We start from the raw sequence: 14,196 nt of genomic DNA on the forward strand, positions 1-14,196 counted from the left end.
GATAAAGAGAAATCACACTTTCAATTTGTTAATCAAGAAGAGTGTATGAGTGTCTCTCGTTAAGCCTCGAAAATGGAAAAACTCCTAGTAGAGAGAGGATTCCCTTAAGTGGGACGTTACATAACGTCAATCCAGATTAGTCAGACTAGTAAATTTCGAATACTAGGTAAATCAAAGAACAAAACATAGCAACAAAATCTACACTCTTGTCAAGTTTAATGAAGTTTTACACAAATACTTCATTTTGCCATATCTTCTTGTATTCTATACGAGTTCAACAGAATTCAGTAGTTTTCCTCTCGAACTAATATTTGTATTGAGGAGAATCCACTCAATACATATAACTAATCTATCTCGAATCTAGAAAAGTAGAAAGGACAATGAGTTCAGAACAAGAATAAGTGAAGAATGTTCGACAACTCCCCTTGTTGCAAGTAATGACATGTAAAATTCCTCCTCGATGCTTACCCTAGTAAACTCGTGAAAAATAATGAAGTTATAAATCATACCAATTGTTGCAGTCGTGACTCGTGGGCATTGATTTCATCGTTGAAAAGCTTGTCAATGTCGCGATGAAGAACCTCATCTAACCATTTCGGTAATATTAGAGCATGAACTGGACCCTCCTCTTGTCTGCCTTGTATTATAGGATTTGCAACTTGGACATTTATGTGCTACTATATGAAAGTTAACCTCAGATGTTTCTGCACAGTCGTTGCAAAGAATCCAAACCTAAAACTCAACGAAATTCAAATGTAAGGCAAAAGGCGATCAAATTCATGTACGAAATTACAAATGGATCGATAAACGTGCTCCTTACCTTCTTGTCCTGATACATTTCAGGCATAGCTGTTGATGCAACCTAGAATTAGAAAATAGACGAAACTTGTCAGTTTGAAGATAAGAGTCGGGAAAAAAAGTGTCAATCAGCTTAGTAACTACTCCCTCAGTTTCAATTTGTTTGTCTTACTTTCCTTTTTAGTCTGTTTAAGAAAGAATACAACTTTTCAGTTCTAACTTTCCACACGACACGTTTAAAACATTAAAGGTCATTTTGGTACATTCTACGTATCTTTAGCTTAAGATCAGAAGATCCAAATGCCTTTTTTATTTTCGTAAGCTCCGTGTCTAGGAAATTAGAGACAAACAAATTGAAATGCAGGGAGTGTATAGTGTGTACCTCCTGGTCCAGTTGCTCCCAGACTCGAGACATGTCACAGTATGATTTTGAGCAAACAGGACAAGAATACCTGCATGCACAAATTATTGGAACCGAGCACAATGCAACCAAAGTCTATGTTGCTCGGATCATCCAAAAATGCATAGCTTTTGGAGGATCCGACAAACAAGTAGCGATATTTTTTAAGACTCCGAGCAACATAAAACAAACGGGGAAGGGTGTTCTGTTATGGGATCTTTAAGGAATTGATTGTTCATAGAAAGTCATAACACGTTATGTACGTACTGGAAATGTTGTTCCATCTGCATGACACATTCCAGATGCATTGTGTGACCGCAAGGCAAGACGATGATGTTTTTTGTTGTATCAAAAATATACTGCATGAAGTTGAAAGAATTACGAGGCAGAGTTAGGAATTTTACTAAGGGGGTTCAAAATCTATCATATATATACATAAAAAAATAATTTTGATACGTCAAAAAATATACGTACGCTATATCTCATTCTGAAAAATATAGTGTAATTTTTTGACATAACCCCCTTACGGGGTACCGTAGGTCCGTTTCAGGGTTGTCATCGGAATTCTGCCCTTACCTCAAAGCAAACAGGGCAATTGTGGTGCATCGCTCTTTCTATACATTTATGTGATTCCTTCATTGAATTTGTATAGCAGCATCCTGCAAAAGGAAGGATGTTCCATAACACTAACAAACTGAAGACAATCTAATAAGTTGTGATGCTCGAACTCTCCAAAAATGTCGCTGCACTGATGTCGGATAACCCATATGTTTAAGATTCCACTGCTCTTGGAGGATCCGACACGCACCACAATAATTATAGAGAGTCCGAGCAACATTGTTGTTAAGAGCTTTTATTGCTGAAGTAAGTTCTAAGTCAAGATTGAGCATCACACTCACCACATGTGTCACAGTGAAAGAAATTCTCCTCGCCACCCGTTCTGTTTTTCAAATATTTTTGAACCGGAAAATGATGAATAATATAATTAGACACAATGTTACCGCACCAAAAATATACAACGGCATGTGCAGATGATGCAACTGATGTAAGTTTAACTGAAATGGTAGTAAATTTTCGTTATTTTTATTATTTCCATCTTTCTCATTCTTAATTTTCTATTGCTATTTTTTGTCTCTTATCCCTCGGTTTTATTACTATCATGTTTTTGTTACGGGCTATTTTTCCATAAGTGTTGTGTTTTTGCGTTCCTTGAGCCGAGTGTCTAATCGTAGACAGCCTCTCCAGACCCCACTTGTGGGATTACACTAGGCATGTTGTTGTTGACACGGGTGCAACAACATTTTTGAAGAGTCCGAGCAAGATAGCTTATGTCTTTTCATGGCTGTAATGCAGATATAGAAAGTAAAGAGACACAAGAATACTAAACTAGACTGAATCATTTCTAATCCCTACCATCTACAATCAACCACAAGTAATCCTAATTACATATGGAACTCGTTAACGGGACATCATTTAGCATGCACTTAAAACGAAGCACCTTCGTAAGAAAGGTTGCCTTCAGCCCATTTTGTGACTACAGACCAACCTATGTTTCAGATGTCGTTGGCTTTGTGTTTACACATATATGGCCTAATTTAGGAAAATGCATCAGAGAACCGATAATGATGTACAGTATAAGAGAAAGATATTAACCTGCAGATTCCACATTTATCACAGTGGTATTGATTCTTCGAGACCTAAAAATAGCAATCATCTTGTTAAAGCGTAGTATAAATATCAAGCAAACAGCGTCGTAGACAAATTATTTAAAGAATTTTACATCATCATCGAAGAAGTTGCATTTTGAGCAAAAGTACTTCCCCATGCAAACCCCGCACTGGATGCATTTTTGTTGAACCTGAAGCACAATCAAGGACCAAGCAAATTTAATATCAACTCAAAGACATTTATAAAAACTTGAATCGAGCGGTTAACAATTGAGGGAACTCACATCCTGTTCAGTATTACACAATGAGCAAATGACCTGAAAAACATATAGAGAAAGCATACTCGAATCAATCAACATCAAAAGGTATGAACAAGAATCTTAATCAAATACAATGTGGAGCTATATAGACCGACACCCTTTGTCAGAATATTGTATTGCGTATACAAAAATTTTTTTTGTGTATATAGGTCAAAAGTTACTTTTTATACATACATATCAAATCTTGGACACTCTTAACCAAATTCTTGTTACTACGATTACACCATGACCACTCACACATTATATAAATCAAATATGTCTCAAGCAAGCTGGGATCGACTATATGATTCTTCATTCACCATGTCTAACAGTTTAAGCTCATCTCAGTATAGTATCATATATAACATAATCAATCATAAAAAACACTTGACGTTCTCTATATTTTCCTATGGGGATGACAAAAACTCATGTGGCTAAACGGATCTCCCAGTAGAAAAATGTTCTGCCTATTCACACAATCAAACTAGAATAGCTTCATTGAGAGTTACACATAACATAAAGCCTAAATCACCTGCCCTTTGTGTTCTTCTTCCCTTATCTAAATAAAGAGGATTACCTATTTTAAGATGTGTTGCTCGAGATAGCTTTAGGAGGATCCAACACACACACGGGTGATATTTTGAAGAATCCGAACAACATACGCACAACTATAGAATCTTTATACAACAGAAGAGGGAAAACATTGAAAACTAACCCTTTTAATATCATGACGAGGAATATCGTGTCGTTCGAGTGGATCAACATCTAAAGAATTCTGATCAAGAAATGAAAAACTAATATTAATTCTCACATAAAAAGGAAACCAAAAATTTTTCAGCTGAATATGAAAAAAATTTCTACCTTTGAGTCATTATGGCAATGTCTGCAATCAAATATCTCATCACAACAAGGTGCTCTAATTTTGCATCTCCTTCTATAATGCGAGCACCTAAAGAAGAAAAAATGAAAAACAATTAACAAAATCATGAAACAAACAAGGATTTTTCAAAGAAAGAAAACAAAAAAGATGAGAAATACCCGTAATCCCCGGAACCCATCTCCATCATAGATTCATCACCAGTAAAAGAAAGAGTGGTTATATGTTCCTCCAAAGTACATTCCATTTTCTTCTCCGGTTCGACTGAATCAAGATTATTTTTTCCAACGGATACTCAAAAATCCCTGAAATTTAGCTAATCATGGTAAAATATAAACAAATTCAGATATCAAAAAGTTTGGAACTGCACAAAAAATCATACCTTTAACTATAACAAAATACATATAAAAACCCCAATATCAAGAAAGATCGACTCTGAGCTAAAAATCAGACCTTTAACTATGGCAAATGATATACAAATTCAGACAACAAGTAAAGACTGAAACTGAACTCCATTCTCTTCACCCAACAACAACATACCTAGTGTGTGTACACATACCTTACCGCTACCTCCACGAGGTAGAGAGATTGTTTCCGAACGACCCTCAGATCAAGTAAGCATTTCGAAAAAAGAAAAATAAAGAAGTGAAGAGGACATACCAAATAATAGGGAAAACATTACATAGCATTCATAAGTCAAGGAACAATAACTATAGCCAAAAAATGTGATAACCAAAAGCACGTGAGACAACAGATAATCACAACAATCGCAGGACATGAAACAACGAGAATAATGCTACTACTACTGTATGAGCGGAGAAACAGATAATACGCACCAAACTAACACCGAGCCTATTGCTCAAGGAAGTAAGACAATACTCTACTAACTACTAACCTTCTATCTTAATACGCGACATTTCATTTACTACTATCTAAGGACATGTCTTCAATAAACTAAAGATGCATGATGTCATGTCTAATCACCTCTCTCCAGTAATTTTTCGCCCTACCCCTACCTCTCATTAAACCTGCCATAGTCAATAACCTCTCAAACCTCCTCACTGGGACATTTGCGCATCTCCTCCTTACATCCCCGAATCATCTCACTCTCACTTCTTCATCGCATCGAACACGAAAGTCACTCCGACCTTGTCCCGAATATCTTCATTCCTAATCTTTATCTCTCCATCAATTCTACTAAATCACAAAATTTCTCCCAATGTGTACTCAAAATCCTAGTATTTCAACTAATTATGACAAAGAATTTACAAGTCCAGACATCAAAACAAATCTAAAAATCAAATCTTTAGTTCTGAAAAAATACACAAATTCACACCTCACAGAAACACTGAAACTAAGCTAACAATAAGCCATTTAACTATGACAAAATAAACTGAACTTCATTCTCTTCACCCAATTCTACTAAATCAAGAAATTCCTTCCAATGGGTAACTGACCCCCCACCCCACCCCCACCCCATTTTCAACCTAATTATGGCAAAATAACTTCAAATTCATACATCAAAAGATTGAAACTGAACTAAAAATCATATCTTTAATAATCACAAAAAAGGCATACAAGTTCAGACAACAAGAAAAAGATTGAAACAGAATCAGAAACCAGATATTTCACTAAAGATTGAAACTGAAATAAAAATCAAATCTTTAATAATCACAAAAAGACATACAAGTTCAGACAACAAGAAAAAGATTAAAACTGAATCAAAAACCAGACATTTCACTATGATTCCAAGAAAAGATTGAAACTGAACTAAAAATCAAACCTTTAACTAAGAAAAAAAAAAACTGACCTTTTGGGATTTTTTTTTGTAGATAAGAAAAAGAAACAAGAAGATTTTAAACAGTAATAATGCATAAAAACTTCTTATTTTTATAATTATTACAAGTTATAGACGCCATAGTTCTTAATTTTTAGCTTTTTCCTTTGTCTTTTGATTTGACTGATGACGAGGCGACGCGCCAGCGTTTATGCCGGCTGTATATATCGACTATGAATCAATGTTTCGAGATAATTTATCCCATCATAAAAATAAAATTATTTTATTTTATTAGTATTATATAAATAATAAAATAATAATAAATTAAGATTTAAAATTTTTTATCTCATCGTTATTTTCTTATCGTATCATTATTTATTTAAACAATCTTTTAAACGTATATAAAAGTAAATCAGATCAAAAATTCACTTGAAAATAAATATTTTATGTTATTTGAATCGTTTTAGAAATAATAACTTGAAGCAATTTAATCAAATAAAGATAACTGAAAACGTGATTAAGAATATTTGAGGTTTGAGAATTGATGGTCCATCATTTGGAGATTTTAACCAAGTTAATTAAAAGGCAAATTACAAAAATTACATATTTTTAAGGTAAAATTATAATTTATTTTTTTAAAATTTATAATTATAAAAATTTCTCAAAAAGGATATAATAATATAAGCGTTATAAATTAATTTAATGCGCGACATATATTAATCGTTACGTAAAATACATTCATTTTATACGTGATAAACTAATTTAATGCACGAGATACACTAATATGATGCGTAAGGTACATTTTATACATGATACACTGATATGATGCGCAAGATACACTAATCTAATGCGCGAGATACATTAATTTGATGTACGAGATACATTAATATGATACGCGAAAATGAAGAATTTTGAATAAAACTTATAGGAAATAGTGATAATAAGTAAACTAAAAGGTGAGATTTCGGTAATTAATCTTTAAAATATTTAAAGCTAGAGTTCAAATATGAAATAACATTTGTGTGCCCAAGTCCGATTTCCTTTTTGTCTGGACAAGCAACTGGGCCTTACTATTGCTTATTTGGGCTTTTGATCCAATATCTCTTTTTATATATACCTGCTGTATATCAATGTATATGATACATATTAATCGCAACTCTGCTGTATATAGCCCTACATTTCAGCTTCCAAGACTAGTAACACCTATAATCTTCATATATGTGAAGCAAAAAACTGAGTAAATGTTTTATCATTGTACATTCATGTGTATATATACAACTTATGGAATAGATGAATAATAAATTATGAAAAATTAATGGAGAACGTAATCGGCCAACTATGAGAGTATGTCTACTTTAAGGGTTTTGTGAATAAATTGGTTCATTGAAACAAAGATTGAATGAATTAGAGTGACATTAAATCGATAAAGAAATTGTTGTTTGACGAAATGACAATCAAGCTCCACGTGCTTTGTTCGTTCATGAAAAACAGGATTTTTGATGATATGTTTAATAGTCTTTTTTTTTTTAATCATTAGTTCATTACTCAAGTGAAAATAAAATGTTAATTGATGAGGCTTTTCAAAAAAGGTATTGCTTATTTATTCAAAAAAACACCCTAGGCCATTAGACGATTCTTATGGCTAAAATTTAAAATGAAGATAATTTATACTCATTATTTTCAAAGCGTCGAGGAACTTTATACGAGAAAGCAACTGATCTAATTCGAGAATATGACATCGATGTGGGAATAATAACATTTCCCCCCTCTGATGATCCATTCTCTTTTTTTTCATCCTACAAATGTTGTCGTTGATCGTTTCTTTAGTCCATATACCCAGGGAAGTAAAAATAGTTGCCTTAACGTTGCAAACACTCGGATCAGAATCAAGGAGAAACAAGCTGAGCTTGACAATCTCGAAATCATACAACAGACTTTGGCTAATCAGACAACAAACTGAAAAAATGTGAAAAGAAATTAAGGAATTTAATTCGGGGGATTTGAAAAAATCTGAAAGTCGATTGGATGATACATATATAGATATATTTGAGGTGTTGCACCAAGTATTAAAGTGATTAGTCTTAGAAAATTTTCTTTAGATGGTGTTAGTGTGAATAACTGAAATTAAAAGGAACACTCGTTATATAGGTAAAATAACTTCATTTCGTTTTAATCGTATATAATTGCTCATTCAATATTTAATATATTGAGGCTTGACTAAAATTAAATTTACATATTACATAACTTATTTTCAACTTCAATTTCAATATGATTTTTTTTCATTCTCGATTTTTAGTATTAAACATCAACTATTTTCATAAGCCATCGGTTGACATTCCTATAAGATCTCTCAATATCATTTTGATTAAGGGATTATTATATATAAATAATGACAAACTAATAATATAAAATAAATATAGTAGCTCCCGTTTAATTTATTTTGTGTTTCATAGTAAACTGTTTGTCAGTCCCTCTCTCCCGCATATTTTCACTTGCCACTCTCGCTCGCTTTCTTCGCTCGCCTCTCTCGCTTCATACAATAGAATTGTATAAAGTGTGTTTCTAATTGTATAAAGTGAGAGAAAATTGTATATACATATGCAAATACATATATCTCCGTCTTATACACTTATGATTATACAATAAAATTACTTCCCTGCCAAAATCTCTTTTGTCTTTCTCTCTTTCTCGTTTTATACAAATTCAAATTGTATATAATTTCTCTCTTTCTCATTTTATACAATTAGATTCAATTGTATATTCCATGCCCAAGTCTCTTTTGCCTTTCTCCCTTTCTCGTTTTATACAAATTCAGATTGTATATAATCGTCCTATACACTAATAATTATACAATTCGTTTTATATACTTCATTTCATACACTTCGTTTTATAAAATTCTCTACTCAAGTCTCTTTCTCTTTCTCGTTTCATACACTTTGTTTTATACAATTCGCTTCAATTGTATATGTATAGCGAATTATACATATATATATGTCTGCTATGGAGCGCAATTATGCAAATTTTACTATAGCAAACAAATATAAATTTTATGTTTTCTATATACAAAAATTGCTCTTTAATTAATTGCCTTTTAATATACCTAATAATTTTATTATTTATTTAAAGGCTTTTGTAATAACAAGTCAAAATATATACAATATTGTAAGCAAGGAAATATTCTAAAATCTCACAAAAACAAGAGGAAGGTTCCCTAACTAACTTTTCCTTTTTTTTAAAAAAAAAAATTGAAAACAATTGAAAGAAGCATAGCTAAGTTACATACAAGGGATTACTAACGTACTTAATTATAAATCATAATAATTGATAATTTAAAATATTTAAAAAAATTATGAATAATTTACGATAAAAAATAAATTTTTTAAATCTCAAAATTTGAAAAATGTCATGTAAAATAAAACAAAAGAGAGTATATAATAAATAATTAAAGACATATGATGCTACTTTAGTGGTATTTATATAGAAAATAATCTTGACTATTAATTTGCATTTTTTAAATTCTTATGAAATAAGCCTTTCACTCATGTACACGACATAATTTTTTCATAGTTAGGACAATTATATCAATTCTCGAATGTTATATTCATTCATTTAACCATAAATTCGAACTACTATTAATTTTGTAATATTTATTTTATGATTTACGAATTAAGTAACAAATTCAGAATTTAATAAATTTTTTATTCGAATTTTAGATTAAATTTTTAAAAAATATCGAATATCAAATAAAAGATACTGTCCGTTCGATAGACAATTTAAAAAGAAGTAATTAAAAGAAGAGAGTAGAAATATAATGAGTGGACTTTATCCATATTCTTATTACTAGTAGTAGTTGTACTAGTAGAACTATAGAGTGAGCAACTTAAAGCTAAAGTGAATAATTTTTCGTAAAAAAAAAATTCGAAAAAATTCCATCAGTCCTACCTAACTCCGCTCCGATACGAATTTATTCCAACTTATAGTGATGACTATTTCAAACCAACATGCACCATAAAATACAGTGTTGCATTTTGGACTTTTAGTTTTATAGTGACTTGTAGATATACGTGTGCCACTAATTTTTGTAACTTATACAAAAAAAAAAAAAGAGTATAATTTTATGCTTTTTGTTCTTTATGTTATTGTCATTTTGAGTCATTGATGCAATTTGGATAGTTATGATTAGTTCACAATTAGCCAATCAAATTAAATATTCATGAGGGATTAACCAATAAGCTATTGTCATTTGTCGTCTTATCGATGAAGCAAAAAAGTAGGAAAATATTTATCGAAGATAGAATTAAGTAAATAAAAATATGGCTCTCTTTAACGGTTTAAGTTTCTGGATAAGATGATCAGACACTTTAATATGATAATAGTTTTATTGTTGGTCTCGTGCGGTCATGCCCGTCCATTCTAACAATGTATTCTCATCTATTTACATCGTAAAAAAAAATTAAACTCTGAGACTCACAAGTGAGTGGTAATATTATAGATATAACTAGCTATATAAATAAAAGAAAATTATATTTGTATATTTAGAAATAATTTAATTATAAATTTGTCATTTTATCCTTAATTTAAGAATATATTTCCTGATTAAAATATGCTATATATTATAAATTCATTAATTAAATTATTAGACTTTTCCCCAAGATAGAATTGGCAGCAACATATTTTATTTGGCATACTTTGCCTTAATTATATTATTATTATTATTTTTACTTGAAAGCCAACTAAACTCCCTACAACTAATAATTAAATAATATTGGAATGTGAAAGCTATTATTCCAAAATGCTTAATAAATCTCTTCTCTCTTATTTCTTTAATTAAAATTATTTGATCTCAATGATGTTAAGCTTCAACTAATTTCAAAAATAATTATTAGTTGACATTCCCATAAGATCTATAAATATCGTTTACTTTAATTTGTACTCCATATATTTTTATTGATTTGTTCATATATTAGCCTTAATTACTAAGTACTTAATGGTTATTTCTAATTCATTTTCAACCAAACGTCGTTGATGAAAATGCAATGAGTATTGATTAGTAAAGCTGTAACGCTCGACCTGACCAAGTTTTGAGAGTCAATCGACTAATTTTTGAAAATATAATGGACTAACACGTACAAAACTTATTACACTTGAATTTCTATTATCTGACACTGAAAAAAGAGATTAATGAAAATGGAACGAGTACTACTCACCCTACATGGCCTCTTTTTTGGAGCTCCTTCCAAAGAGGTTGGGATTAGATTTTCAGTTGGATGTTGTCCCCGGTCAAATCGTTAATGACAGATCTCTAAAGACGTACTACTTTCAATCAAACAAGTTAGAGGGCCAATGAAATCGACTGATTTATAATAATTAGGGATAATATAATAAGATTATCATTTTATTTATTGCGTCTATCAAGTCAAATATAAACAAGTAAATATAATTGTTGGAAATAGTTTTAGTATACCTAATATGACTTAGATAAAATTCTTTAATTTAAAGAGTCAAAACACTATAAGATCAAGAAATATTCTAAAATCATTAACAACAAGAGTGGTTATAAGTTACAACTAATTTCCCATACCCGTTTTTCTCTAATTTTTTTTTTTTAAAAAAAAACATTATATTTTTCAATCGATATCTGATAAATAAGCCTTTAGTTATGAATTTAATTTAAAATGACATATTTGTGACGTTGACAATAATCTGATGAAAATTTCTACCGAGAAAATTTATGTGTTTTTTCTAGTATAGTAAACCATTCTTACCAAGATTGTTTTCATTTTGAGGCTCGAGTTGAGATCTTTGATTAAGAATAGAGAAATCTTAATTATCTTATCAAAATTCTGATATTTTAATTCCTACATTTTTAATTAAAGTAAGTCATTTTTTTTCACAATTAATAAATTAAAGTTATCTTTGCATGATATCGAGCTATTAAAACAAATAATAATACTTGCATTAGAATATATTGTCTACCTACATCACATTCTCTTGAAATATCATTCTTAGTTTCTTGAATTCTGAATAAACACATAATGCTTTGTATATCAAGTTGTCAAATATTAATAATCATTTTCAAAAATCTACATATAAATGAGAAGTTAGTACATAAATTCTTTTTTAGCAACCCTAAGTGTGTATGATTAAGGTACTTGAATTATTATTATTAATTAATGATACAAAAAAAGAGTGGAGCTCAACTCATTAAAACATGCACACTACACTCAATAATTCAAACCCTCATGGTGCTTATTTAGTGGAGATAATAATAAAGAATAAATAATAAATTTTATTTATTTGTTTGTTTTTAAAATATATAAAATAATCTTGACTGATGACAGAAAGTGATTAACTTTACCAATTTAATATCATATAATATTATCTGTTTTAAATCAAACTCGTTTAATTTCTTCAAAAAGAATCCATTAGCATTTTTTTTACAACTATATTACCATATCACTCACAATAGAATTTAACCATATAGAATCATCTTGCAAAACCATTGACTATTCTAATATTATTTGTTATGCTAAGACAAATTCAAATACAATCTTAATATGATATGATATTTTTTCGATTTAGATAAAATTCATATAATATTTTTTTAAAAAAATCTTATATTATTAAAATACCAATATATCATATTAATAATTCTTGTTTAAATTTTTTTATAAATATAAAACTTAATTCACGTATTTAATAAAAATCTAATTTTACGATCGAACGAAAGGGAAAAGAATCAACAAAAAGCAAACCATGAGATGAGTGCATGATAGTTTTCTTTTTACCAACTCAAAAGCTACGTACAAAATGATGTCACATAAAGCAATAACTTTAAGACTAAAAATGCTTTACTTGAGCAAAATTATAACTAGTATATTATTATAATTACTATATACTATATAACTTATAATGATTATATTAGAAGGGTTACGCGCCCCTCACAAACCTTAATATTCTAATTAATTAATATAATTATATACTATGGTCTATGAATATAATTATGGGCACATCATACGTTATGAATCTTTCTCTTTCTTCAATTCATTTTTATTCCTCACTTCATATATAGTTCAAAAATACTACAACTCATAATTACAACAATTGCTGTCCAACTTTGTTTAATTTATTTATATATAATCTTTTCCGTATAGTACGTATCTTATTTTTTTTGTTATTAAAATAATTGCCATACATGTATTAGAAGTGCACAAGTTTTTTTTTTTCAAAAAAAAAATTATTAAAGGGAAGTATAGTATTTGATCAATGAATGGTATCAAGTTATTGGATTTAATTTAGATTGGATTAATTACTTTTAATCTATGATTGATAAAAAAAATTATTTGCAAACACTATCAATTACGCCTCGACGCCAAATATATTGAGATCAACGATATGAATCATCACTTTTTTCAGTTAAATTCAATTTGTGTTGTTATTACCCGAAGCAAAAAAAGAGAAAAAATAAGTTAAATATATTTAAAAGTAATTGTTAAAAAGTAATAGTATTGAAGCAATAATACGTATATTATATTAAACGATAATAATAAATATGAGTGCTGATAACCAACACTCTATTTAAAATATCGTAAAAGTCTGAATGTGGAGACGTTAACTTAATTAACATTAATTATAGAAGAAGTGTTTACGAAAACTCTCTATGAATTAACAAATTATGCAATAATTTATAATCTACCACAATATATATTCCTTCAGTATTCATATTTTGAAGCTGACAATGTGAACAAGCTCAAGATCAATATTATACAAAATTGAAGAATTAATAATATAATGTTGTGAAGGTTAGAAGCAACAAGCAAATTTTATGGAAAATTCTAAGGAATCTTTTTTTTGTTTTTAATAAGATCCTTGTGTCAAGGCATTCATTATGGAAATTGTAAGAAAAAAATGGGTCCTAAAAGCTTAAGTAAATAAGGTGAAAACAAAAACACAACACAAACATTCCTCATTGAAATTTGAAAACTTGTTGGGGTCTAATTAAACAGTTACAAGAATGGATATATGGGCCACATGCATCAAGTTGACACATGTTTTGGGGTGGGTAGGGGTGTGGGGGGTAAAGGTAGGATACCGATTTCGGTTTTAATTCGAAAAAAGGATCTGAAAATACTTTTAATTTTGATCAAAATTGTTGCTACGATACTAAACTTTATGAGGGACCTTGCACCCCATGAACTATTTAATAATATATTTTAAAGGTATATATGTGTCAACGTAGACACATTACTATTTGTAATAATACAATATTTTTATGTCCACGTGGGTACATATATCTATTTAAAATACACTATTAAATAGTGCAGGAGGTAAAATGTCATTTCCAAAGTTTGATATTGTAACAACAATATCGATCAAAA

General features: G+C 29.8%; 1 protein-coding gene across 4 annotated transcripts; it reads right to left on the reverse strand.

The window, feature by feature from the left end:
• Positions 1–186: 186 nt before the first annotated feature.
• LOC101256801 (RING finger and CHY zinc finger domain-containing protein) lies at positions 187–6,035 on the reverse strand. Of its 4 annotated transcripts, none has more exons than XM_004246560.5 (13): positions 5,852–6,035; positions 4,203–4,357; positions 4,026–4,113; positions 3,880–3,939; positions 3,150–3,182; positions 2,979–3,056; positions 2,852–2,895; positions 2,098–2,138; positions 1,775–1,857; positions 1,466–1,557; positions 1,181–1,250; positions 821–862; positions 187–732 (listed from the first exon to the last, which is right to left on the reverse strand). In XM_004246560.5, the coding sequence occupies exons 2-13, from the start codon at positions 4,286–4,288 to the stop codon at positions 583–585; spliced, it is 867 nt and encodes a 288-aa protein (XP_004246608.1). In that variant the 5' UTR covers positions 4,289–4,357; positions 5,852–6,035; the 3' UTR covers positions 187–582. The 4 variants fall into 4 exon arrangements, with proteins under 4 accessions (XP_004246608.1, XP_010325961.1, XP_069145107.1 ...); XM_010327659.4 differs by having other exon boundaries at positions 4,203–4,346; positions 5,852–6,012; XM_069289006.1 differs by having other exon boundaries at positions 4,582–5,944.
• Between the last annotated feature and the right edge of the window lie 8,161 nt (positions 6,036–14,196).

The sequence above is a fragment of the Solanum lycopersicum genome, chromosome 9 (genome assembly GCF_036512215.1).
Source record: "Solanum lycopersicum chromosome 9, SLM_r2.1".
In the NCBI taxonomy this organism is placed as follows: domain Eukaryota; kingdom Viridiplantae; phylum Streptophyta; class Magnoliopsida; order Solanales; family Solanaceae; genus Solanum; species Solanum lycopersicum.

What these genes read in the sequence shown, in the direction of transcription:
- LOC101256801 (XM_004246560.5), bottom strand. Translation starts at nt 4,288, where the DNA reads ATGGAATGTACTTTGGAGGAACATATAACCACTCTTTCTTTTACTGGT. An exon ending in CTTTCACTGTGACACATGTG is followed by an intron (nt 1,858 to 2,097) that starts GTGAGTGTGATG and finishes TTCCTTTTGCAG; the next exon opens with GATGCTGCTATACAAATTCA. An exon ending in AAATGTATCAGGACAAGAAG is followed by an intron (nt 733 to 820) that starts GTAAGGAGCACG and finishes GTTGAGTTTTAG; the next exon opens with GTTTGGATTCTTTGCAACGA.